The 25717-nt window shown below is 41.9% G+C and overlaps 4 protein-coding genes across 7 annotated transcripts in view; all 4 read left to right on the forward strand.

The window, feature by feature from the left end:
* LOC144666560 (uncharacterized) overlaps positions 1–25717 on the forward strand; it is a 108208-nt gene that overhangs the window by 26140 nt on the left and 56351 nt on the right. The window lies entirely within an intron of this gene.
* Positions 557–12111, forward strand: LOC144666680 (uncharacterized). The gene is made up of 3 exons (XM_078528071.1): positions 557–719; positions 9375–9593; positions 10327–12111. Exons 1-3 carry the CDS (start codon positions 683–685, stop codon positions 11199–11201), a joined length of 1131 nt encoding a protein of 376 aa, XP_078384197.1. The 5' UTR covers positions 557–682; the 3' UTR covers positions 11202–12111.
* LOC144666803 (uncharacterized) lies at positions 7412–9364 on the forward strand. The gene has a single exon (XM_078528210.1). The coding sequence runs from the start codon at positions 7709–7711 to the stop codon at positions 8363–8365; it is 657 nt and encodes a 218-aa protein (XP_078384336.1). The 5' UTR covers positions 7412–7708; the 3' UTR covers positions 8366–9364.
* LOC144666501 (short transient receptor potential channel 4-like) overlaps positions 18615–25717 on the forward strand; it is a 29112-nt gene continuing 22009 nt past the window's right edge. For both annotated transcript variants that reach the window (XR_013573206.1, XM_078527928.1), the window contains exon 1: positions 18615–18759. The gene's annotated coding sequence lies outside the window, so the exon portion shown is untranslated. The remainder of the gene's footprint in view (positions 18760–25717) is intronic.

The following is a 25717-nucleotide window of genomic DNA, read 5'->3' on the forward strand; positions in this document are numbered from 1 at the left end:
AAACTCCCACTGTGCCCAGTATTGCTTGTTTTTCAATTACGTACGTCATATATGATTAATTGGCACATCCGTTAGTTGTCGCTTGGTTGATCAGGGCCCTAAAAAAACTTGTGCCTTGAAACAAATTGAAAGTCTCGGTGCGAGAAAACTTGTGATAACCTTCGCCGAAAAATAACAAAATTCAACAAAACCATTGGTTTATTTCTGTCCGAAGGCTGTGATAATTTAAATACTTGCACGCGCCTGAGGTCACGCGTTCTATTTAAGTCTTCCTCCTGGTGCTTTATTTAGTAAATATTTCCCAGTACGTGACGCGATGAATGTTTGCAGCACGACAAACCCTTCCGCGCTGGATAACGGGTCTTTATAAACTAGGGTTGTGATTTACTCTAACGAGACAAGTGGTTTTATCTTCACCTTTATTTATAACCCTTGTGGCTTTAATTTAATCTCAGTTTAAACGATTTTGTACTTTGTGTGGTTTTATTATGGCGTCACATTATCCACTCGACCCAATCACTTCACCGCGCACTAATACCCTGACAAAAGGCTAGTTTACATTCCTGCGTTAGTTATTTTAATGTACAAATGTCAAAACACACTGCGATTCACGCGTGCTGAGAAAGCAACTGTGCTGTGAAAACCTTCAGTAAAGAACTTTTGCCCAAGTTACTTCTTTGCCATGGGTTGTGGAAGCAGCGCTCATCCACCGAAAAGGGGTAAGTAGTTTTTATCCCCCAGGCTAGCCGTGTTGTTAAGTTAAACAAATCGGTCACGAGCACCGCGGTTTTGTTGTGGTGAAGTTGGCATTTTGACCTAAAAACTGAGTGTCATCACTGTTTCGCCCGCTTAGTAATCTCAATTAAAAAGTTACTGCTTGGCAGATGGTTAAAATTGACTACTGTACATAATTTCACTACGTGTGGCAGAATATGCGAAAATATCCGGCACGGTCCATGGGCTGGAGCAAAGGTGTAAGAAATGGTTGAATAAGCTAAACCTCTCGAGCCCGTCTCTAGCTTTGTAGCTTAGTTTTAGCAAGACGATTTTTGTAAAACTTCCACAGTGAACTGGGATATTTTAGCATGCTCTGGGAAGCTTTGATGCCACTAAGACACAGATAATCCGGTTTCGTGAGTTTTTATACTAAACATCAGTAGTTACACGGAAAGGAAAGTTTGTTATAAATAAATGTTTCTTACTTTGATTTGTTATTACGTACAGCACTCAGTTATAAATTTTTAATCAAGAATTACTTTGACTGACAAATTTGGACAATTTGAATGGCTTTTAATCGCGCTACGAAGCGAGAAAACGCAATTGTTCTCAGCAGCTCAAGAACAATATTACCAAGCCATATGTTGCACTTATATTATATTGTTCCACTTCTGGTTTAACACGGAATATATAATCCAATGTGGCCAAAAGACCGCAAAGCCATGAGATATCAGCTACTGCAGTGAATACTGACCATAATTCCATCTGACAATTATAATTTGTATAGTACCTTCTATTAAAGAAAAAGATGTCAGAGAAATACTGGATAAACATATGTTATCTGAAAATTTGTTCATAACCATAACAACCATAGAAACATTACTAATTGAATGTAAATACAACAAGCGCTCAAGTTTGCTCTCTGAAATCGAGTCACATCCAGTCACGTGTTATCAGAACGCAGCTTGAAAAACTTTCAAAAGATCCGACTCAATTCGCTCTTAGCTATTGCTAGTAATCTCGGCATATTGGTACACCACTGAATGATAAAACCGCCTTTTAACCAACCTGAAACTCTTTCATGCTTGTTCAATTAGAGTAGTGACAGAATAGACAATGATTTTACGTTCGCTTTGAATATCGGACCTCGATGAAAGAAGATTGAATGTAACACAGTATTCAGCCTGTGAACTCCAACCTCTCGGAGCGGATATAGAGCGAATAGAGAGAGTGATGAGTAGACAGGCTGCAAAGGACGGGGAGGGGGGATAGGAAGACGGAGTAAGGGAGGGAGGTTCGCTCGGAGACGTTTGAATTCCCATCCCACCATTGAGGAGTCCCTTCTTTTCGCGACAAGCCTATTTACTTAGTCTACTTGTAGCTTCTTGTTCAAGTTTCCATAAAGTGAACAGCCGGCAGAGCCGGCTAAAACGAGTGGAGTTTTGAATGAGCAATAGGTTCATAAGAAATGTTAAATTTTTTGCTTTGAATATCGGACGTCTTACGAAGGAAATCGAATATTACAAAACACTTAAGCCTGTAAAAGAGGCTCTCAAGTGGCAGACTGGTCGCCGTCTGCTCGAAGATAGGGCGGAGATAGAACAAAACAAAGTATTAAAGGTCGGCATGGTAGGTGAGGCGATGGGCGAGGAAGGGGGAGGAGGGGAAAAGGGGGAGGAGGGAAAAGGGGGAGGAGGGGGGAGAAGGGGGGAGGAGGGAAAAGGGGGGAGGAGGGAAAAGGGGGAGGAGGGAAAAGGGGGAGGAGGGAAAAGGGGGGAGGGAGGAGGAGAAGGGGGAGGAGGGAAAAGGGGGAGGAGGGAAAAGGGGGAGGGAGGGAAAAGGGGGAGGAGGGAAAAGGGGGAGGAGGGGGAGAAGGGGGAGGAGGGAAAAGGGGGAGGGGAGGGAAAAGGGGGAGGAGGGAAAAGGGGGAGGAGGGGGGGGGGAGAAGGGGGAGGAGGGAAAAGGGGGAGGAGGGGGAGAAGGGGGACGGGGAAAAGGGGGAGGAGGGAAAAGGGGGAGGAGGGAAAAGGGGGAGGAGGGGGAGATCGGAGAAGGGGGAGGGAGGGAAAAGGGGGAGGAGGGAAAAGGGGGAGGAGGGGGAGAAGGGGGAGGAGGGGAAAAGGGGGAGGGAGGGAAAAGGGGGAGGAGGGGGAGAAGGGGGAGGAGGGAAAAGGGGGAGGAGGGAAAAGGGGGAGGAGGGGAAAAGGGGGAGGGGAGGGGAAAAGGGGGAGGAGGGAAAAGGGGGAGGGAGGGAAAAGGGGGAGGAGGGAAAAGGGGGAGGGAGGGAAAAGGGGGAGGAGGGAAAGGGGGAGGAGGGGGAAAAGGGGGAGGGAGGGGGGGAAAAGGGGGAGGGAGGGGGAGAAGGGGGAGGAGGGAAAAGGGGGAGGGAGGGGAAAAGGGGGAGGAGGGGAAAGGGGGAGGAGGGGGAGAAGGGGGAGGAGGGGGAGAAGGAGGAGGAGGGGAAAGGGGGAGGAGGGAAAAGGGGGGAGGAGGGGGAGATCGGAGAAGGGGGAGGAGGGAAAAGGGGGAGGGAGGGAAAAGGGGGAGGGAGGGGGAGAAGGGGGAGGAGGGAAAAGGGGGAGGAGGGAAAAGGGGGAGGAGGGGAAAAGGGGGAGGGGGAGGGGGGGGGGAAAAGGGGGAGGAGGGAAAAGGGGGAGGGGAGGAGGAGAAGGGGGGAGGAGGGAAAAGGGGGAGGGAGGGAGGGGGGGGGAAAGGGGGAGGGAGGGGAAAAGGGGGAGGAGGGGAAAAGGGGGAGGGAGGGAAAAGGGGGGAGGGAGGAGGAGAAGGGGGAGGGAGGGAAAAGGGGGAGGGAGGGAAAAGGGGGAGGGAGGGGGGGGGGGGGGGGGAAAAGGGGGAGGAGGGAAAAGGGGGAGGGAGGGGAAAAGGGGGAGGGAGGGAAAAGGGGGGAGGGAGGGAAAGGGGGAGGAGGGACAAGGGGGAGGAGGGAAAAGGGGGAGGAGGGAAAGGGGGGAGGGAGGGGGAGAAGGGGGAGGGAGGGAAAGGGGGGAGGGAGGGGGAGAAGGGGGAGGAGGGGAAAAGGGGGAGGAGGGAAAAGGGGGAGGGAGGGAAAAGGGGGAGGGGGGGGGGGGAGGGGAAAAGGGGGAGGAGGGAAAAGGGGGAGGGAGGAGGAGAAGGGGGGAGGAGGGAAAAGGGGGGGGGAGGAGGGAAAAGGGGGAGGAGGGAAAAGGGGGAGGGAGGGAGGGGAAAGGGGGAGGAGGGAAAAGGGGGAGGAGGGGGAGGAGAAGGGGGAGGAGGGAAAAGGGGGGAGGGAGGGAAAAGGGGGGGAGGAGGGAAAAGGGGGGGAGGAGGGAAAAGGGGGAGGAGGGAAAAGGGGGAGGGAGGGACAAGGGGGAGGAGGGAAAAGGGGGAGGAGGGAAAAGGGGGAGGGAGGGAAAAGGGGGAGGGGGAGGGGGGAGGAAGGGGGAGGAGGGAAAGGGGGAGGAGGGGGAGAAGGGGGAGGAGGGAAAGGGGGAGGAGGGAAAAGGGGGAGGAGGGGGAGAAGGGGGAGGAGGGAAAAGGGGGAGGAGGGAAAGGGGGAGGAGGGAAAAGGGGGAGGAGGGAAAAGGGGGAGGAGGGGGAGAAGGGGGAGGAGGGAAAAGGGGGAGGAGGGGGGGAAAAGGGGAGGAGGGAAAAGGGGGAGGAGGGAAAAGGGGGAGGGAGGGAAAAGGGGGAGGAGGGGGGGGGGGGGGAGAAGGGGGAGGAGGGAAAAGGGGGAGGAGGGAAAAGGGGGAGGAGGGAAAAGGGGGGGGGAGGAGGGAAAAGGGGGAGGAGGGAAAGGGGGAGGAGGGGGAAAAGGGGGAGGAGGGGGGGGGGGGGGGGGGGGAAAAGGGGGAGGGAGGGAAAAGGGGGAGGAGGGGAAAAGGGGGAGGGAGGGAAAAGGGGGAGGAGGGGGAAAGGGGGAGGAGGGGAAAAGGGGGAGGAGGGAAAAGGGGGAGGAGGGAAAAGGGGGAGGAGGGAAAAGGGGGAGGAGGGGGAGAAGGGGGAGGAGGGAAAGGGGGAGGAGGGGAAAAGGGGAGGGAGGGAAAGGGGGAGGAGGGAAAAGGGGGAGGGAGGGAAAAGGGGGAGGAGGGAAAAGGGGGAGGGGAGGGAAAAGGGGGAGGGAGGGAAAAGGGGGAGGGGAGGGAAAAGGGGGAGGAGGGGGAGAAGGGGGAGGAGGGAAAAGGGGGAGGAGGGAAAAGGGGAGGGAGGGAAAAGGGGGAGGGAGGGAAAGGGGGAGGAGGGAAAAGGGGGAGGGAGGGAAAAGGGGGAGGGAGGGAAAAGGGGGAGGGAGGGAAAAGGGGGAGGAGGGAAAAGGGGGAGGAGGGGGAGATGGGAGAAGGGGGAGGAGGGGGAGAAGGGGGAGGAGGGGGAGAAGGGGGAGGAGGGAAAAGGGGGAGGAGGGAAAAGGGGGGAGGAGGGGGAGAAGGGGGAGGGGAGGGAAAAGGGGGAGGAGGGGGAGAAGGGGGAGGAGGGAAAAGGGGGAGGAGGGAAAAGGGGGAGGAGGGAAAGGGGGGGGGGGAGGAGGGAAAAGGGGGAGGAGGGGGAAAAGGGGGAGGAGGGAAAAGGGGGAGGAGGGAAAAGGGGGAGGGAGGGAAAAGGGGGAGGAGGGAAAAGGGGGAGGGAGGGGGGAGAAGGGGGAGGAGGGAAAAGGGGGAGGGAGGGAAAAGGGGGGAGGAGGGAAAAGGGGGAGGAGGGAAAAGGGGGAGGAGGGAAAAGGGGGAGGAGGGAAAAGGGGGGGGGAGGGAGGGAAAAGGGGGAGGAGGGGGAGAAGGGGGAGGAGGGAAAAGGGGGAGGAGGGAAAAGGGGGAGGAGGGAAAAGGGGGAGGAGGGGGAGAAGGGGGAGGAGGGAGGGGGAAAGGGGGAGGAGGGGGGGAGAAGGGGGAGGAGGGAAAAGGGGGAGGAGGGAAAAGGGGGAGGAGGGAAAAGGGGGAGGGAGGGAAAAGGGGGAGGAGGGAAAAGGGGGAGGAGGGGGAGAAGGGGGAGGAGGGAAAAGGGGGAGGAGGGAAAGGGGGAGGAGGGGGAAAAGGGGGAGGAGGGAAAAGGGGGAGGAGGGAAAAGGGGGAGGAGGGAAAAGGGGAGGGAGGGAAAAGGGGGAGGAGGGAAAAGGGGGAGGAGGGGAAAAGGGGGAGGAGGGAAAGGGGGAGGAGGGAAAAGGGGGAGGAGGGGGAGAAGGGGGAGGAGGGAAAAGGGGGGAGGAGGGAAAAGGGGGAGGAGGGAAAAGGGGGAGGAGGGGGAGAAGGGGGAGGAGGGGAGAAGGGGGGAGAAGGAGTTCGCTTGCGCTTTCTTTTTCCCCATCCCCTCCGAAGCACCTGTTAATATTTAAGACAAATCCAAGCTCGTTTACTACTGAAATTTAAGTTATTTGTAAAAGGTTTCCATGAAGAAAGCAACACGACCGGTTAAAACGAGTGGAGGCATCACAGGTTTACAAAAATTATAAAGTACTTTTGGCATTTAAAATCGGACCTCAACCGACGAAGATCAAATATAACAAAACATTTAAGCCTGTGAAACGGGTACTATGGTCGGAGATAATGAGAGAATAAATAGAACTAAGAGAAGGAAAGGCTGCGAAGCGAGGAGAGGGGGAGGAAGAAGGGGAGGAACAGGGAAAGGGAAGTTCGCTCACGGCCTTTTCCCCGGCCTTTTCTTCCCCATCCACGCCAAGGAACTTCTATACGAGACAAACTCGTTTATCTTTATGGCAGCTCTTTGTAAAGTTTCCATGAACTGAACAACACGGCAAAAAGTGAGTGGAGTTTTGAATATAGGCTCATAGGTTCAATTCTAAGGTCAGATCTCAATAAGAGAAGAATATTACAAAACAGTTAAAACGGTCAAATGGCTCTTTATGAAGTGTGCCAGCCCGCATTTTTGGTCACTAAAATTAAGCTTCAAATCATTATTATAATAAAGCATCTTTTTTGTTTCAGGAACAAAAAACTGATAAACGATTTAATTACTAACTTAATGTCGTTACTTATTATTTCCTTTTCACCGGAATATCCGAAACTTTGAGCTGCAAAATCCGACCGATGGGGCCGACGGGAGTTCGGAAATCTTGTACCCAGCTCCCGCTCCACACAAGGTCGACTCTTATTCTCAAGCAAAGATGTCGAAGTAAGAAATATAAACTGACCCCTACATTCGTTGGACGCGTGTCACGAGAAATTTCTAGAGCATTTTTATACTTTATGAATTATATGGCACGTGGCATAATTGATGAAACAATATTGTCGTTATACACTTATCGAACGTGCATGGACTTGAAAAAATTGGTTAGCTGCAAAATTTAGGATAAGCGATGAAAAACTACAATATCTAAAACAACTACAAGAGCTGACGGATAAGAATTACAAACAAATTGTCGCTAGCACCTTGTAAAAAACCATAGACGTTGCCAAAGAATAAAAGGATGAATTTGATGAACATGGTATTTTAAGTGATATTATAATCAGTTATGGCATTTTGATGAAAACCATAATGGCGATTTCGAGAGGATAATGTAATCGTTCAAGAGGTTGATTGAGTACTGGAGTACTGATAAGTGACTTTGCAGTTCTGTCTCTGTGTTAGAAATCTTGTTGCAAACAAATAGAACACCATACCACTGTAAAAATCTTTATATGTTTGTTAAAAAAATCATCGGCTATGTAACACTGAATTTTCGAAGCGAAATATTTTTAACACGTTGATTGATGGACTTCTATACCTTTTTGTCTGAAATTTTTTAGGTTCCGAACTTTCTAGAAATGTCTATAAATAATCTTATCTCTACTTTGCAATACAATCTAAGACGTTTATGCAAGCTTAACTAGGATTGGTGTTTAGCTTTAAAGCCTTATTTATGACGAGAAGCTTGCTAAGTACAAGCTTTCCCATTGGACAGTCTTGCAGACCTTATCTTGCTTTAAAAGCAGCAGAGAAATAATCCAGGGCATTTTACCTGAAGCCTTGCGCACGAACGTAAGACAATTTTCAGCCTTTTCTGCAATTTGTTATTCTATTTGTCATGGCACGCACTCACAGGCGGCAGATGAAACCCTTGAGGTACCCGAAATTGTCGAGATTATCTTCCGACGTGTTGTGTGTACGTTTACAAGCCCTACACTTGCCCACATCCGGCTCTCGTATTCGACTGCTGAAGACGTTGAAGTTCCCAATGACCGCAGATGTGACACACCCAGCAAGCCTCCAAAGCCGCACCTCGTTTGGAAGAGTAACAACGTCCTCCCGTTCGACGTCTTCAGTTCGTCAGCGACAAAAGGCACATCGCCATGCCAGAGACGAATTCACTGCTCAATCACCGCTGTTTACACTCGAGCAAAATGGTTTAAAACCAGAACAAAATTGTCCTTTTGATACCGGTTTGCCCACGGATGATCTGTTTGAAAGCCCAGTCGAGTCCAGTGGAACCGATGACACAGTGCTTACCCCTAACCATCAGCTGTTTGTCATTCAAGCGACCGCCTCGTCATCGGTCAAAGTAGCACTCGCCAACCTTCAATGCTCCGAAGGCCAGTCGGTTGGTGTGGCAAACCCTCAAACACAAAACCATCGAGCGCAGTCCAGTATGGCGACTCCTTTAGGCCTAAAACACCAACTTGACAAAAGTGTAGAAGAGAAGATATTCCGCGGTATGTTTATTGAACCATTCGACAGAGTATAGCAGATGCACATCGTCGAGTCTCGTGTACAGAGAACCCTTAAGAATATTTCCACTTGAGCTGTTCGAGAAGAACAGCTTGACCTATCGTTTTGAAGGACAATTTTTTTTAACCTCGTTTATAATGCACTTATTGTCAAATGTAATTTACGAAGATAAACAACAATATAATTAGGATGAGTATAATTAATAACACAGGGAAATCAAAACTGTCAAAAAAGGAAAAAATCTGACTAATATTACGTAAGACTTCAATCCACTATCATTCAGTAGTAAGGTGCGTATTCCTACGTAAAAAAAACTAAATGCGATTAGGCAAAGATCAGTTTTCAGTAACGTAAATTGTGTGGCATTCGTTATTGGATTATTTCAAGAATTTGAAAAGCCGTTTTATTATTTTTTCATTTCAAGCCTAGCCATTCCGTGTACCAAGTGCATATTATTGCAGTGCGCGCCGCTTAGCTAACGTCTCCAGACGTACGATATCTGATCTCCTCGAGTTCTGTCATGCCCTGCCTTTCGATTTGTTTTATTGGCTCCAGTCCTTTGATTAGCAATTAAGGTTCAAGTGGCTCGACGCCTGTATCTCTCACACATTGGTGTTTATCGAGGCCAACTACAGGAGTCTTTTTATCAATTAATTAATTATAAATTCAGTACTAGATCACACTTCAAAGCCGTCACCAAAGTTAAGGCCCTTTCCTGCCTGCAGTATTAAACACGAACATTTTGAAAGACGCTGATTTTGGAAGAGCACTGGACATCGCTGGCCTTAAAGGTTGGACTGTTGTCGTTATGTTCTGCGTGCTCCAGTCTTTTCCAGGCCCCTCTTCCTAACAACAGCTTGCTTGAAGTTCAACGAGCCCTCCGTCCAGCAATGTTACTCCTGCACATCCGTGGTCGTTTTCAGAAAAGTGACATAAAATGCTAATCGACAAAGGCCAAAAAACCAGAACGTTAGACTGATAACTAAAACACCCAATCCGCCTAACTTTCTGTCTTACCTCCTCAGAAACTCGTGCCCACTCCCAAGTGACAGTAGCAGCCCAACAGCGAGCGGAGGCTGCGTATAGACGACAGCGCATGGCACAAGAAAGAGAGCAGACCGCTGTTTTGCGGGCTGAGATGGAGGTGGAGCGGGCTCGCATGCTGAAGGAAATGTCTGGTGGGAGCAGAAGGCCTTCATACTGTATAGAACTCGAGGATCTGAAGGAGGAGGCGCCCGACGAAGGTGGGTTTTGTGATCTTGATGCAGGATTGTGTTTCGTAACCGTTCAAAATTAAAACATGCTGATCATTATTCAATAATAAAAAATGGGGGTCACCGGACTCGTATTAGCCTGCGAACAGGCTCCCGAGTGGGGTTTCCGCGAGCGAAGCTAGTGGGGTTACTCGAGCGAAGCGAGCGGAAGAGCGGGGCCTGAGGGGGAGTGCGGGGGCGCAGGAGCCTGTGGACAGTCCTTTAAAACCGCCGATCCATGATACCAGATTCTGGTATCTCGCTCGCGAAAGCCCCACTCGGGAGCCTGTTCGCAGGCTAGACTCGTATTTGAATTATAAGCACTTACATCTAAATTAAAGGTGTTTTTAACTAGTTATGCTGTTACTATGGTTACCAGTGACGTCAAGAAAATAATCAAAATTTGTTTATCAATGATTGGGCATTTGTTTTTTACCATTTTTGTAGTGGTAACTGATAAATGTTTGTAGCACTGACCCATCAAAGTATATAAGAGCTTGAAAGTACTGAAAACTGTTTTGAGCCTCCTTAATACTAGCCTGTGTAGAAGGCGTATTGGAGGGGTGGGGGAGAGAATTGCAGGCGTATAATTCGGACACTTCCGTGGATCGGTTTACTGTGTACGAATTAATAGGGTTTTGGACTGTATTTATTTTTGTCTTCGGAGTTTAACTGTGGTGTTCAATATCGTGCTAACTAGAGGATTTCATATCTTCCATTGCAGTTCGTGAAAACCTGGAAAAATGTCTCAACGATTACTCAGTTGATGCAAAGAATGCCAGAAATTCACTTTCCAACGGATACTCGAGGTCTGCAGTAATAATGAAAAGCGAATCTAGAGGAGAGAAAGATGAACATCAAAATAGCCAAAAACAGGCACGAGGGGACGATGAAAACGGAAATAAAGAAAGAAGAAATAGCACTGGAGAGCACAACGATCAGGACGCTCAAATCACTGAAAAACACGACTTGTTAGAAACAATAAAAGATCGTTCAGCCCAAGCTTCTCCCAGCAACGTTTGCATCGAGGAAAACGAACAGACCCGAGAACATTCGGCAAACGGTGATAAAACGTTGGACCTAAACGCAGGAGTAGTGGATAGATCGACAGAATCAAAGCAAAACGAGGATGTATCGATAACTGACAATGAAGATGCGAGTCAAAATCAATCTGCTGAGAAACCAGCGAACAACTGTAACATTGTTACGATTGCTAACGAAGATTCGTCGATGACGCACGAGCAGCCAACGACTAATGACGAGATTCTGGAGATTAAAATGGAAGACAGTTCTGGAGGACCCGTTCAAGTACAGGACACGACTAACAACGTAAATTCTGACGGCAGTGACATCGAACCGGTTAAAATGGCCGATGATTTGAACGCTGCAGAAAACAACTTAAGCTTAAACAGTAAAGAATCAGTTAAAGAAAACGAACAACAACAAGGCATACAACACGGCGATAGCATCGATAATAGTTCGGATCAGACTCGGGCAGTTGAAAACGCGTCTACAACGCAAAACCTGGAGTCATTGCATAGAGAACATGAAGATGCAGTCCTTGGTCAGAGCAGCAATGAGCAGGAAGTGACGTCATAAAATAAAAAGATTGATAAACTGCGAGGGACCTGGCTCCAGTGAAAACTTTAGAACTAAGGATAAAACCTTTGGTCATGACTAGAATGGATACCCCCAAATCAGAAATCAGCTGGGAGACTGGAACCCATTTCTGCATAGGGACTGACTATTCTGCACTCAGTTGATGTAATGAGATACCGAGACAGCGAGACATATTATACCACGTAACACTCAGTTCATGTAGTGAATACTAAACAGCACTCTGGTTAGCCTAAATAGCACTCCGGTTAGCCTACTTTAGCAAAGGTTGGTTGCGGTTAGGTTTGGAGTATCAATTCTAGTCACGACCACTTTCGCGCCGTTTGGCCAACGTGGTCATGGCACTAAGGGCCCTTTTGCTTTTTGTTCCAAGGCTCGCCGGCAAAAAGACCCGAATTACTTTGGACACGTGAGTAAGGAAATTAAGATATCAAAGTACCTGAGATTGAAATCAGTTAAAAGTTAAGATGTAAATACCACATACAGTGCCTACAGATCCTTCAAAACAAGCCAGGACGTATAACAGATGAGGGTTTATTTTATTTTTATACATTTTGTATATTTCAAACTTAAATATGGGTTTACAATGTACAAAGTTACATCTAAATTAAAGGGAGGTTAAAAATATTACTTTACCAAGGTATTGAAACACCTTAGGAGTAGCAATAGCCCATGAGGGAAAAAGGATGGTTCCTTCTTGGAACAATAGCTTTTTGAGACAAATAATAATCAGTGAACCTCAAAATTTTGAACGGCTAACCAGCTTGCATTATTATTTAGACCATATTAGTTGTGAATTTATTAAATAGAAATTTATTATTAGTATTATATAATTTTATAATAAAATCAAAAATTAACATGTATAAGTTTGAACGATGTTAAAACAAACAGATACACGCGTCAGAACAATTTATTGACAACTATAGTATCGAGTAGTTCCCCTTTATTTTCAAGTTACTTTGTCGCTTGATCAGCCATTCGTTCTGGCTGCAATAAGGGCCCGTGTCACTCTCTCTGCTAATTTCTGTGCAAAACTTGCTGCGCTTAACGCCTTTTTCGGTTTCTTCCGTCTTAACGTGGCAGACGATTACGGACACAGCCATATTTCTTCTTTGGAGACATTTTAGAACAAACTTTGCAAGCTTCTTACCACGAAGAAACACACGCCGAATCTAGCAAATTTCTTGCGTGATACAATGAAGCTGGGATTTTATGACGCGTTGACAGGACTTGTCAAGGGGCAGTTAACAATTAACCTTGCAAAAACTTAAACGCCCAATAACTTTGCACAGAAAATAAATTACATTTTTTGTGGACTTTTTTAAAAAGAACGCTCTTGAAGAGCTTTATCTCAACATCACAAAATCCCAAATTTAGAAAAATTGCACTTTTAATCGGTGGCTATTGTGAAGAGAAATTTGATGACTGTCACTTTTGACTTAAAGGTTTAAAACGTACGTTAGAAATACCATGTTCTTGTTTGTAGGACCGTGAAAATTTGAAATGGGACTCTTTAAGCGGTACCAAAACATCCCCATTGTACAAAGCTAAATACAGTTCAAACCTTGAAATTTGGAATTGAAGGGAAACGTTGGATGATAAATCTCTTATTAGACATTTTAGTGTCTTCTATCGCTGTACATGTTTACTTCTGATTAGCCTGTTCCAGGCTATCGGTAGTTGGGGGAGAGCGAAAAACGCGGGCGAGCGAGGAAAAAAAAGGGGGGGGGGGGGAAGCAGGTACCCTCTTCCGCTCTCGTTTTTCCACGCCCGCCCGGGTTTTTCGCTCTCCCCCAACTACCGACAGCCTGGAACACGCTAAATTATGATTTGTATTTTGACTTTTTCTACGGCTTCGCCAAAATACGCTAGGACTGGACTGAAAAAGTATGCAGTGAATCACATACATTGGCCATGCCGATGTGTTCGATTATATTTCCAGTACCAGGTAGAGCATACAGGCTACAGGGGATACATGAAAAGCCGTCGGATGGATATGAAAATAGGTACTCAATGTGTACATGTGGCTATGTTTTTATTTTCATCTCGAATGCATCGGGAATGTAAGCGTTCAGTTTGTGATCCATTTAATTGATACACAACAATGAGTCAATTTTCAAGGTAAACACTTTTTTTTTTGCTAACGTTTCAAATGTTGAAGACATTAAACCTGATTTTATTGTGCTTCCTTTGGCAAAAAATTTAGTAAAATTTTTCTATTGTGGCGTGTCTCGTGTTGCGTTGTTCATTTCTAAGGCGTTGAATTGAAATTTTATTAAATTTTGTTCGGCGTTTGTGCAAAACTGCTACTAGACCCTACTAGACCCCACACAAATGAAACCGTAAAAACCTACATATCAATGACTGAACTCTCTTTAGTAAAATATCAGAATATTTGAAGCACTACCCGTGAACTTTTTGACCTGCTGGATTTGGGTTATTTTAGACTTTTGCTTGAATGAAAAAGTGTGTCTACTTAATCGTGGCTCAGTTTTCTCAGAAATAACCAGAGATAAAAATAATAACTAAATATTGACTAAGGAAGAATCGGTATATGCAATTAAAATTGGGAAAGATTCACGGCGATGTAAACGTCTTTGTAGTATGAACTAAAGAGTGTAAAATTTCGGATTCTAGCGAGGTAAAATCTGAGCTTCCGGTAGAAGGACCGTTTTTCGTGGATTCGTGCAGTTAAATGGCCTTTAAAAAAAAAAAACAAAAAAAACAACTTTTTTTCTTTCAGGCCTTCAAATTAAAATATTCCTCATTCCTGAATGAGGAAAACTAAAAGTAGACTAAAATCCTTTTTAATATACAAGTTTTTCCTGACAGGCAGCAAAAGCACGCTGCTAACAAATTATGAACCTCTACTAAAGCTTATTATCTCGATAACAACAGACTCCTGGTGGGGCAGGAAATCCCGAGAAGACTTTCAGCTCCACAAGACACATCAATTTTGAATCAATTGATTCACTCGTTTATTTGACATCTGTGATATTGAAATCTTTGCATGTGCCAAAGGGTCTTGGGGGCTACTCTCCAGTTTGTAAGTTTTTCAGTGCGGCAAAATTTACGTGCCGCTTACAAAAGAAAACATCGCATGCGCAATTTTAATAAAGAACGGGTCTAATGAATAAATGGCCTTGCAAGTGCGTTTCACATCTTATTCACGTCTTGATACTATAAACAATAGTAACAATACTTAATGAAACAGCATTCGCCATGCTAATTGTTCGTATTTCTATTTGGAATTGAACTCTGTCTTTACATAATAAGGGAATGACTATTTATGATAAGCTGATGATGCCAGTGAGCAAATGTAGAGCTTACCGGCTGCAGACCGCTACAGGGGTACACGAAAAGCCGTCGGACGGCAAAAATTGATTAAAAATATAGAAGACGCTCGATGGCAAAGTGTATGTGAATGAAATCGTCTCCTGAGAAACTCCGAGTACATGTGACATATGCTTTATCAAGATAATGTGGAGCAAAAAAATCAACTCAACATGAAAGTAAGATTTATTTACATTTTTGATTACAAGAAGGGAAAGATTTAGAGTGATTTTATGTAACATGTTTAACAATTTTTTACTAGTCTGTTAGACACAAACGTACAAAAGAAAACGAAAGATTTATAGAGAAATAGAATGTGTTGCTGCAGAATTTACTTCATAAGTTGAGTCCGCGTAAAAACTATCGAAAGGTAAACTCTTTAAATTTTCCTATTTGTTAAACGTCTTTCTAGTGTAGCCGTAAATTTTTCCCCAGGCATTTCTCCACATCTGAATACTTAGTCATCATGCTTGTTGGGTCTTGTTTTATGTGACTGTTTTCGCAGGCTAAATGTCTTTTATCGCTCAAATTTTTCTTCGTGTATTTCTAGTTTTTACAGCAAAGTACTTCCCGAATATGAAATAATTATCACACATTTTTATTTATAAAAAATGACGAGGCTCATTTCATCATGCTTTGATTTAGTTGACAATATGTTAAAATGTCATTCTTTATTTACATGCACAAAATGTCAAAGTAATGTAATTACATAATTCACCTTGTGCATGTCTACATAGCCTACAATATCTCTTGCAATTAAAATATAGTTCCTTATACGTGACATATTCTAATTAATTCAGAATAATATTACTTATGGTTTTGGAATCGCAATAACGTCTTTTAAACGACAAAAATAAGACAATCAGGATTAGAAACTAATACTGCGAACGTTTTTAATATGCAAATGAGAAGCTGATGTTTTAAAAACAGCTTTTCAATTACTTATTTTTATTTTAAAAATTGAAAACTAGGAAATGAACGAACTCGCTCCCAGAGTTTAACCGGATTGAAATAAAGCGCTAACATGCAAAAACTGGACAAACTTAAAAATACAGTGATCAGTCTGACCTAAAAAAGTAACAAAATATAAACTAAATTTTCGGCACCCTTCTGCTGCCTTTTTTAGCTCAGATATAACTGTATTTTTAAGTTTATTATGATAACTGACCGCCAATAAATAACATTAATGAAACGGGTTGAGGTCACAATTGATAAATTTTCTTTATTTAGTTGAAGTTCTAGTTGCAAATAAAGAAGTATGTTAAATGTTAGAAGTAACAAAAGGCTTTTTTCTAGCTACAAATAAAAGTAGCCTGTTTCATGCCGACGTCTAAATCAGTTAAGTTATAATTAATCGAAATTTATGAAACACTTTGGCACCAAACTTTAACTAGGCAAGAATGTTTGCGTTTAATCAACTATGCGTTCATTTAAGAACATACAAATGTAAATCAGAAGCCTTTTGGAGAATCACCGATCATCATTGTATAAACAGGTCTGATGGAGTTTAATTGTTCATTGTGTTACTAAGACAGATTCAAAAAATTCTTTGTTTTCAGAAAGAAAATTTGCAAAAACTTGCATCGACCTGTTGTGAATTTAAACTATACAAGAATACTGCTGATTAATATGGACACGGTTGCCTGCACTTTCCAGCTCTTTAGTTTTGATACACCAACACTACCACTCTTTGTCAGTTGATGTTACAATAGTAGTATAAAACGAATGCTGAATCATTGCTGAACAAGCTGTGATCATTTTCTTGCCTTACCATGTTACCATAGCAACAGTATAATAAGGTGAAAACACCTTTATTTTAAGCTTCAAGTTTTTATTCAAGTCAATCTCGTGCTATGCTGTCAAGCAGCAAAAACACACCGCAAACATATTATGAACCTCTAAGCTAATTGTCACGATGGCAACAGATGCTTGGTGGGGAGGGAATTCTTGAGAAGGCTTTCAGCTCTACATGACACATCAATTGATTCATTTGTTAATTAGAAATTTGTAATAATTGAAATCCCTGCATGTGCCAAAGGGTTAACGAAGACCTGTTTGAATGAATGAATGAATGAACAGCTTTATTAATGTGTCAATATAATCTAGTCGAGGATAAAAACCCTCTACTAAAAGGGAACACATAAAATAAATAAAATAAGTTATAAAATGTTTTAAAAAACACCTAAAATTGAGATTTACAATAAAAAGAGACTTAAATTTAACTACATTATTTACAATAATTCCAACAATAATTCTAAAATAAGTTATTCGTAAGTAGATCATGTGCTACATAAAACACAGTTCTCGCATTCATGTTCAATTTTCGATGATGAAAGCTTAGTTAAATTGATCTGTCTTTTTAAAGATTGCAGTGACGGTAAGTTAAGTCTGCTCTCAGTGCTTTGTTTAGTAAATATTTGCGTGTATGTGAAGAGTTTGATGACGGCAAAATGTACGTGCTGATTACTAAACATCATAATAGAGCGGTTTTCACTTGAGTGTCGAAAGTAATTCTTCGTTTGCTTTGGTTTTGTATTACTACGCTTGGTGATTGGCTAAAAAAACTCGCGCCTCTTTCTCAGCCAATCAGAAATAAACCAAAACCAATCGTGATTCGCTAGCGCATGTTTTCCCGCGCTTCGTGCGGGCTACATGTATTTGCTTCGAGTTGTCATTGGTTCACTGGATTGTCTGTGTTCTTTGTCATTGGCCAGAGCGATTACTTTGGTTTTGGTTTTACGACACTCAATTGAAAACTGCTCTTAGAGCAAGAGCTAAGTTTTGGACAAACAAGACAAGTAGTTAAAACCCTAATCTATCGTTTTAACTAGCTTATTTTAATCCTCACCGGTTTATAAACGACTCTAGGCGGTTCGCTCGCCGCGTAAAAAGCAATCCGGATTTCGAACTCCAACCATTCGATTCAAATCAAATTCAAATCGTTGCCTTTGTATTTGGAAGCTGGAATCGAGAATCCAGGTTTCCCAACTGATTTATTATCCAAATTTCAAAATCTAAATAAATTTAAAGTGTTTTTTTAAGCTGTTGGCCTTAAACATTTTTAAACTGAATTTCTCAAACTCATTAATTATTCATCAAGTTAAAACAAAGAAAATCATAACCGTGAAGGAGGTTTGGATATACCCGGTCGTCATTAGCATAGATTTTTACGATTATATTTCTCCGTTTACTCCGTTGTTCTTGTTTCGATTGAGAAGATACATCAAACACTCGAGACAGCGTTTCATCGGCTATGAAACACCTCAAATTTCGGCTGCACTCTCTACTCGGTGTTTGAATATCCCAATGAAACACTGTATTTGTGTTTGATATCTTACATGAAAAAACTGGCGTTAGTTTAGTCACTTAGTACTTTCGTTTTATTTACGGAACAGAAAACACATCCCAACGCAGTCATCTTTGAAATGTAATTTTTAGACCTTTCTTCAGATTATATTGTTTTAGGTAGCAGTTGCTTTCCAAAGTATTAGGTTCCATTCCCAATGTTTCCCAATAGGGGAGGTTTCCTGGCCCGAATTCAACCCGGGGGGGGGGGGGTACTCCCATATGGCCATACGGGGAGGCTCCGCCGGGGTACCTAGGTGGAAGGGTAGGAAGTAGGAAGAAAGGGTAGGGAAAGCTGCCAAATGATAAAGGCAAAGGACGCAACTTTGGCTGATCGCTATGGCACATAAAAATGACAGCTCCAGGTGGATGTGTGAGGGAAGGGGGCCGAAAAGGAACAAAGGGGACCCACAACTGGAAAAACGGGAAGGGGGGCGGGCGGAGCCCCCGACAAACTTTGGCCCCCCCCGGGGAATTCAATCAAAACTAGTTCCTGGAAACAAAAACACTTGTAATTCTGGAATCCGACAATCCAGTCATCAGAATCCACCTCATGGAATCCGGAATCTATAAAGACAGATGATCCTAGATCGCTTTACATGGGGGCGTATTTATGTTTTCGTGGATATTAGACACATTAAGTCGTCACATTATCCATTCGACCCAATCAGTATAAATTACTCCAATATCATTAAGGTGAGCTTACATTCTTTCGACAGTAATTCAATGCAACTGTCTAAGCGCAGGCCTTGGAGTGCGTGTTAAGAGAGCGAGAGAGGAACTACAAAAAAGTGCAACTACATTTTGAAAGACGCTACATGCATGGGACATTGTGGAGGCTGAGCTCATCCAACTAAATGTAGTAAGTGATGATTTTCTTTCAGGCTAGCTGTGTCCAGTATTTACAAATTAAAACTGTTGCAGAAGTCGATTTGTTGAGGTGAAAACTGGTATTTTTACCCGAGAACAGGCCTGCAGTCAAACTTTTCTGACAACAGAGGCAATTGTACAAGGCGCCAAAAGTGCGAGCCGCTGTGGGTTCTAATTTCGAAGTATAAAAGCCCGAAAATGCCATTTTTAGGCAAAATCAAGAAAAGAAACACTTCTTTCATATTACTTACTTACTTGTAATGCATAGCCTCTTACAGGAACAAGAACGAATTAACAAATACAATATTTTTATCGCTTTTTTCCAGCTACGGCCCTGAAGAACTGTGCCACAAACTGTGTCCTCTCGCATAATGATCATTTATATCTACTAAAGCTTTTCAGACCGGGTATGAAAATAAGAGTACCTATTCATGGGACAAACCTTCGCTTCCTCGTGTAAACAATTTGCTAAGTTGATAGGATTTACATAGCTGAAAATAAACTTGTATGATGCTGCCAAGTTTGAGGTAAAGTTCTGTGCAGACAAACAAACAATTATTCGCTGTTAAAACAGACAAATATAATTCCATATGCAAAGCTAAATCATGAGGGAAGTTTGGCAATTTCTGACAGACTCTGTCAGCATACGTGACAATGCAGTTAAAGCAAAGACAATCTCGCGGCGTTGTCCTTGGATCCTATTCAAGAAAAATACTGGATTTAGATCATTCCAAGATATCATGTAACAATACCTTGCAATATATTCGAACCAATATTCTTTCTTCCAAATAACAAACTTTCATTTCGTAGCACGAGTTCGTATTTGATACCACGGCATCTAGCAGCAAACCAAGTTCTAAAAAATGTTCAATATATTCATTGAGCTGCATACAATCAAAAAATGGTTTTACACTCGTGAAAAACAACGGTGCGAATTAGGACATCCTTATATTCTGATATTCGAACAGTGGCATTACAGATATTTTTGACAACTTCTTTTTCGACATTTTTTAAAAAAACTTTACGACAGTTCAAAAGTTGTCTGCAAATGCGACACAGGTCCATATATACAAACAGAATAGAAACATTTCCGAGCAAAATTACAAAAGAATACTTTTTACTGCTTAATTAAAATCGCGCCATTTGTTTTTCCGGTGTCTCGCACTGATATGTTATATTACACCATTTCTTGTGAATATAGATCAAATATTTGAAGTATGGTCAAAATATCCAAAGCCACATAAGATCTAAATAATGCTTACAGTTGATAAATACCGTAATAGCATTTGACAATTGTAACTTGTATATATTATACCTTCCCTTTTTTTTTTTTTTGCAGATGTTTAATTTATAATCATTACCGTCAAAAGTTAAGGTGAAACTCATGAGTCTTGCAATGAATTTTCCTTGAATCGCAAAGCTTTTAAAAAGAACTGTAATCCTATTTAATTTGTGGCTGAAAATAATCGGCCTATATTTCGGCACGTACTTGAAATTGTTCTCTTTGTTTATGGATTGTCTGGCCCTTTTGCTAGATTGGCTTTAGGTGCTTACCGAAACTGTATTTTTCAGGTTTGTTTTCACGAGCAAATGCCTTGTTAGGAAATAATTAAATGCCTCCCTTTAATAGCCAATCAACGCACGAGATTATGGGTTAAGGATTCTTGACCGACATATCTTTTTCAATCGTTCAAAACTTGCTTGATATAGATTATTAAAGTAGAGAAAAGTGTGGTTAGGTGGGGTTTAAGGGGGCTTTGCCATGGATTTTAACAGATATTTGAACTGCCAAAATTTATATTTGTGTCGTAGGAAACCTAAAAATAACGGTCCAAAAAAATTAAGAAACGAACTGAAAAGCATTAACAATAAACGATAAGACCGATTGGGATTCTGGGAAGGCAGCATTGGTAAGCTTAGTAATATTCTATTTATTTATTTATAATCAAGATATTTTCATTCTTTCAGAGCTTTAAGAGCACGATTTATGCAAGGTGTCTTATTATAATGTTCATTCTGTCACAGACGACGATTACTTTTTTCGATTTCCCAGTTAATATTTGGGTCGCATCGTTCATGGTTTACGCTTTTCATGGGTCAACGATTCTTGAACTTGAACTTGATTCTTCAATCAGGTGTATATGGTTTCCTTGTTTTGTAGAGACAGACGGAATCACGATGTTCGTAAGATGGCCGTGGCCTTTCGTGAGAGAATTTAATACTTTAAATACCATTACGTTTGCTTTATATTAGAAATAATTATTTACAAGGCTTAAAATGACTAAAACTATGAGGGATTAATGTTTTCTGATGACTTATATTCTTGTTTTTGATTATGTCTTTTAAAATTGACATTCACCTTAAAACTGCAAAGTGTTGCATATGTTATAAATGTATATATTGTATCACGAGGTTCATAGGATGGCCATGAATGACCTTATGTTCGCTTTGCGTTAGAAATAATTATTTACAAGACTAAAAAAATTCTTGAAACTTTAAAAAGAAAATGGAACGTTTTCGACTTAAATTAAGTCATCATCAGTTTTTTTTTTTTTTTCTTTTTCATTTTTTTTTTTTTTTTTTGCCTTTTAACTTTTAATCATTTTTTTTTTGCCTTGTAAATAATTATTTTTAAATGCCATTAATTGCCAGTCTCTTATGCAATTAGACAATAAATTGTACTCGATTTTTGTTTTAAATGAAAGCTTTTAGAATAATAGGGTTGAGACTGTTTGACGGCTAATAATAACTCTTCCCGTTGGATCTGTGTGGCGTTTAACGGCTGAATTTTATGCCAGGTTCGAGGAATACTAAGACTTGGCAGGTAAGAAGGTAAGTCATGGAAACCCTTCGGTGTCGGTACCTTTCACTCGGTTATTCTATCGACCACCATGCGATAACACTGGCTTAATGACCTCCTTAAAATGTACATACAGTCTCTGACAGCTTAAGAATGAGCTAACGAATCACATACAGCGAAGATGTAGTCATTTGAAGAACAAAGATATAATGTGTTTTAATTTATAGCCGCCGAATTTTAAAAAGCATATCGGTACACAAATCGAATTCTGCTCTGGTCGGAATTTTGCAGGCGAAATTTAAGCAATGAACGCAAAACCAGTACCAGAGTTTTTTTAATGATTCATCTGGATTGTTATTAATATGATGTTGCACTTAGTTTGAGAGACTTCAAAACATATATTCTCTTTGATAGATTATTCATGATATTTGAACGAAATAAAATTTGAACGAAATAAATCGCCCAAGATATACAATAAGGTTTTATTCATAACTATTGCCAAATTTTAGCAAATTAATACGCGAAAAAAACCTCATTGATCTAGAACTCAAAATGTGCGATTGCCTTTTAACAAGTTTTATTTTGAGAACAGAAGAAACAACGATGCTTTGAAACTAGGCAAGGTTATGCAGCTGCCAGTTTAGTCATTTTAAAGTCTGATGCTAATCAGATGCTAATGCTTATGCAAGTTAACGTGACTTAATTATCCTTGAGCTCTCTTAATGGATTTTGACCCTTATTACACAACTTCAAGTGAGCAAATGTGAATTAAAAAGTAATGCTATTGCTTTCAAGGGCAAGTTTTAACTTGCACTTAAAAGTGCTGACTCTCTTTAGTAGACTATGCATGTGGGCAGGCTCGCCCGAATAGGGGGAGGTTGGAGTATAGAAATGGGTAGGAAAGACTGTCATTTAGGTTCGTAAATGGGCCTTGTTAAAATATCTCTAAAAGACGCACCGAACGGTCGAGTCATTTAAGTACTTTAATGGGCATTTAAGTGAAAAATTTGAAAAAGAGATGCAGTTTCCTTATTAAAAAGGGAAAGGGCTTGTGCCCTCCCCGTAAAAGTAATTTTGAGTACCCCCTACCCTCCTTGGGATGCCGACCCAGTTAAACGAAATGTACATGACTACCGCCAAAAAAAATGCTGATCAACAAAGTCTTAATAATATTACATGCGGGTAAAAAGGAGCGCATTTTATTACATGCCTCGAAGAACTTAGCCAATTGAAAGACTGGAAAGCTGTTGCATATTCAGTATCTACTTTTCCCTATAGCTCCAGTATTTAAACACGCCCAGTACTAGAAACATATTTTCTGAAATTTATACTCTTTCAAAACACGGTTTTAATCTGGGCCCGTAAAACGTCCAAGGTGTGTCATTGGTCGAGACTCATTGCTCGAAACATAGCAGGAAAATACCCCTTATAGTAAATAGAATCTAAAAATTCGGGTTCGTGTAAAAGAGAACTTGTATTTTAGCGTTATTTTAAAGGAAGTCTTTTTTATCAGAGGAGTTGAGTTTTGTTTTAGAAACTAAATTAAACGCGGCGGCTCGCAGAAAAGCTCCGTAATTTGAATGGTGCCTACGGTCTAAAATATTTTAATTAAATTCATTTTTTAAAATAAAAAATTAATGTTGTCTTCCCATAACGGTATTATTGCAGAAACGCTAAAACACGAAATAGTTTTATAATCATTTACACACCACCCACTTTTGGAACATGTTTCACTGAAGAAAAAAGCTGTTACTCTGACATGAAAGACTGAATTATAGAGAAAATAGAGCGGTTTTAAATCGACTGTTAAAAGTATCTCACGTTTGCTTTGGTTTAAATTCACTACGCATCTAGTGTTTGGTTAAAAACACACTCGCTACTTTCTCAGCCAATAAATCAGAAGTAAAACCAAAACCAATCGTGACTCGCTCGCCCACGTTTTCCCGCGCTTCGTGCCAGCTACATGTATATGCTTCGAATTTTGATTGGATCACTGGATTGTTTGCGTTCTTTGTGGTTAGCTAGAATGATTACTTTGGTTAGACACTCAATTGAAAACTGCTCTAATTCAGTAGCAAAGAGCGGCATTCCTGATGTCTTTTTTGACTAACTCATCTACATACAAATTGATCGATATAACAGTGTATCAACAGGTGTTTTGAGTGAGGTACTGGATTATTTGTCGCCAATGTGTTAGCCAAACAGTTTCTCTCCATAGCTTTTATATTCATGACTTCAGTCACGTAGCATACAACAGAACTCAACAAAACAAGGTTAGTTCGTAAGAGTTGTAGTAAAAAAAGCAACAAGCAAATTGTGCACGTGTCCTCGAGCAATTATCATTTGATTCAACGCAAATGGTTCCTTGGGAATGGCCCGAAAAAGTCAATAAAAAAATAGAAGAAGCGTGTTATTTTTGCTTACTTTTAAATACTATTTTGATGTTATTTTCTTTTTAAACTTGTATTGAAACTCAAATTTAAGTCAGCGTGATGGGTCTTTTGGCGGAGGTGAACTAATTCTTCTTAGAGCGTTTTCACTTGAGTGTCGAGTTGCGTTTGCATTGGTTTGCATACTACGCTTAGTGATTGGCAAATCTCGCGCCCCCCAGCCCAGGAGAAAACCAACCATCGTGACTCGCTCGCGCACGTTTTCCCGCTTCGTGCCGCTACATGTTTTGCCGGTCTTGATTGGTCCAGTTGTTGTGTCGTGATGGCCAGTATTCTTTGGTTTGGTTTACGACACTCAATTGAAAACTGCTCTATTAGTGTGATTTATTCATGGAATAAAACGATGGTTCTTTATTGTAGTTCGCGTCTCTATGGCTGAATTGAAAATGATTGAGTCTTGATGGGGTATTTCTTTCTGTGGAGTGGAAGGGATTGCTGTAAGTGTTTTGCGAGAACGTTTCTTTTTAACCCGAAAAATAATGTTTTTTCTATATATATCGGCTTCAGTTAACTTTCCCATGAAAGTATGCATATTTTAAATAACTCATATAGTATACTGGAAAAGTGTAATGAACAAAAGATTTTAATCTCAAACAAACAAAAATGGTCTCAAAGCGCTTTGGAAATACGCCATACATCTTTGAAATAAGCTGAGTACTATAATTCAAATGAAAATTGCCTGACTCAAAAATACCGTAAAATAGGTTTGCCGTTTTGAAACAAAGCATGAAAGAGAAGGCATAAGAAGGAATTAGCAAATTTCACTGGAGTGTACAGGCTTTTTATTTTCATGTTGACACTGCTAACTTACATATATTTTAGCATTTAGTTCATTGTAATAGGATGAATATGAACTTGAGTAGATAGCCACGCGAATTGTAAATAGTTTGTTTTTTTTTTTTTTTTTTTTTTTTTATTAAGGTGCCGGAAACGGCCAGCGATTTCCTTTTCTGAAAATAGGTCATTTCGGCGCTTTCATACAAAATTAATGGGCTTGTGTAGTTATCAAGCCAGGATTAGGAGTAATTTATCCGAACTAACCGTAATTTAATCAATATTCGTTATAAGTAACTTCTCAACCTCGTTCATTACATTTCTAGCTTTCTGATTGGCTCACAACTCTGGTTATCATCAAATAACGTCCAATCAGCATTGCGTATAGCTTTCTTTACATGTGAAAAATATAACCAATAGCATCTAGAGGAGGACTTCCCAACCAATCAGAGCGCGAGAATTCAAATGATTTCCAACGTGGTTGAGTGACAAGCGAGCGGCAAGTTTGCTCTTGACGGCAGTTTGTGTTTGAAACACGGCTACGTAGCTAAGCAAAAGCTTAAGAATACAGTTATGAAATGAAAAATGATAAAGTTCGTTCTCTAAAGGCGGAACGAAGACAAACTAAGAGTTTCTAAATAATTTACAGCGCATCCGCGGACTTTCTAAGAATATTCATGCACTCTTGGGAACGCCGTGGTAAGTTGAATTGCATCTAAGTCGTAATTATTTTTTGATTAACCGACTTCTTGTGCTATCACAATTTTGTTCAAAATTTGCCAGTTTATTCGCTTGTGGCGACGTTTCCACGATGCGATACTCAAGTTTAGGTTTCAGCAATTTTTGAGTTATTTTCCTTCTTTTTTCATCAATAGCCATTTTGCTTGGAAAGCGATGTGTATTTTGCTGCTTAGTATGTCAAAGGT

The sequence above is a fragment of the Oculina patagonica genome, chromosome 1 (assembly GCF_052425735.1).
Source record: "Oculina patagonica isolate OP01 chromosome 1, crgOcupat, whole genome shotgun sequence".
NCBI classification, from domain to species: Eukaryota; Metazoa; Cnidaria; class Anthozoa; order Scleractinia; family Oculinidae; genus Oculina; species Oculina patagonica.

Bases quoted from the DNA above. Each gene is read 5' to 3' on its own strand.
- LOC144666680 (XM_078528071.1), top strand. From the start codon at position 683: ATGGGTTGTGGAAGCAGCGCTCATCCACCGAAAAGGG. The intron at 720-9,374 runs GTAAGTAGTTTT...TTACCTCCTCAG, and splicing joins CGCTCATCCACCGAAAAGGG to AAACTCGTGCCCACTCCCAA. The intron at 9,594-10,326 runs GTGGGTTTTGTG...CTTCCATTGCAG, and splicing joins GGAGGAGGCGCCCGACGAAG to TTCGTGAAAACCTGGAAAAA.
- LOC144666803 (XM_078528210.1), top strand. From the start codon at position 7,709: ATGGCACGCACTCACAGGCGGCAGATGAAACCCTTGAGGTACCCGAAA.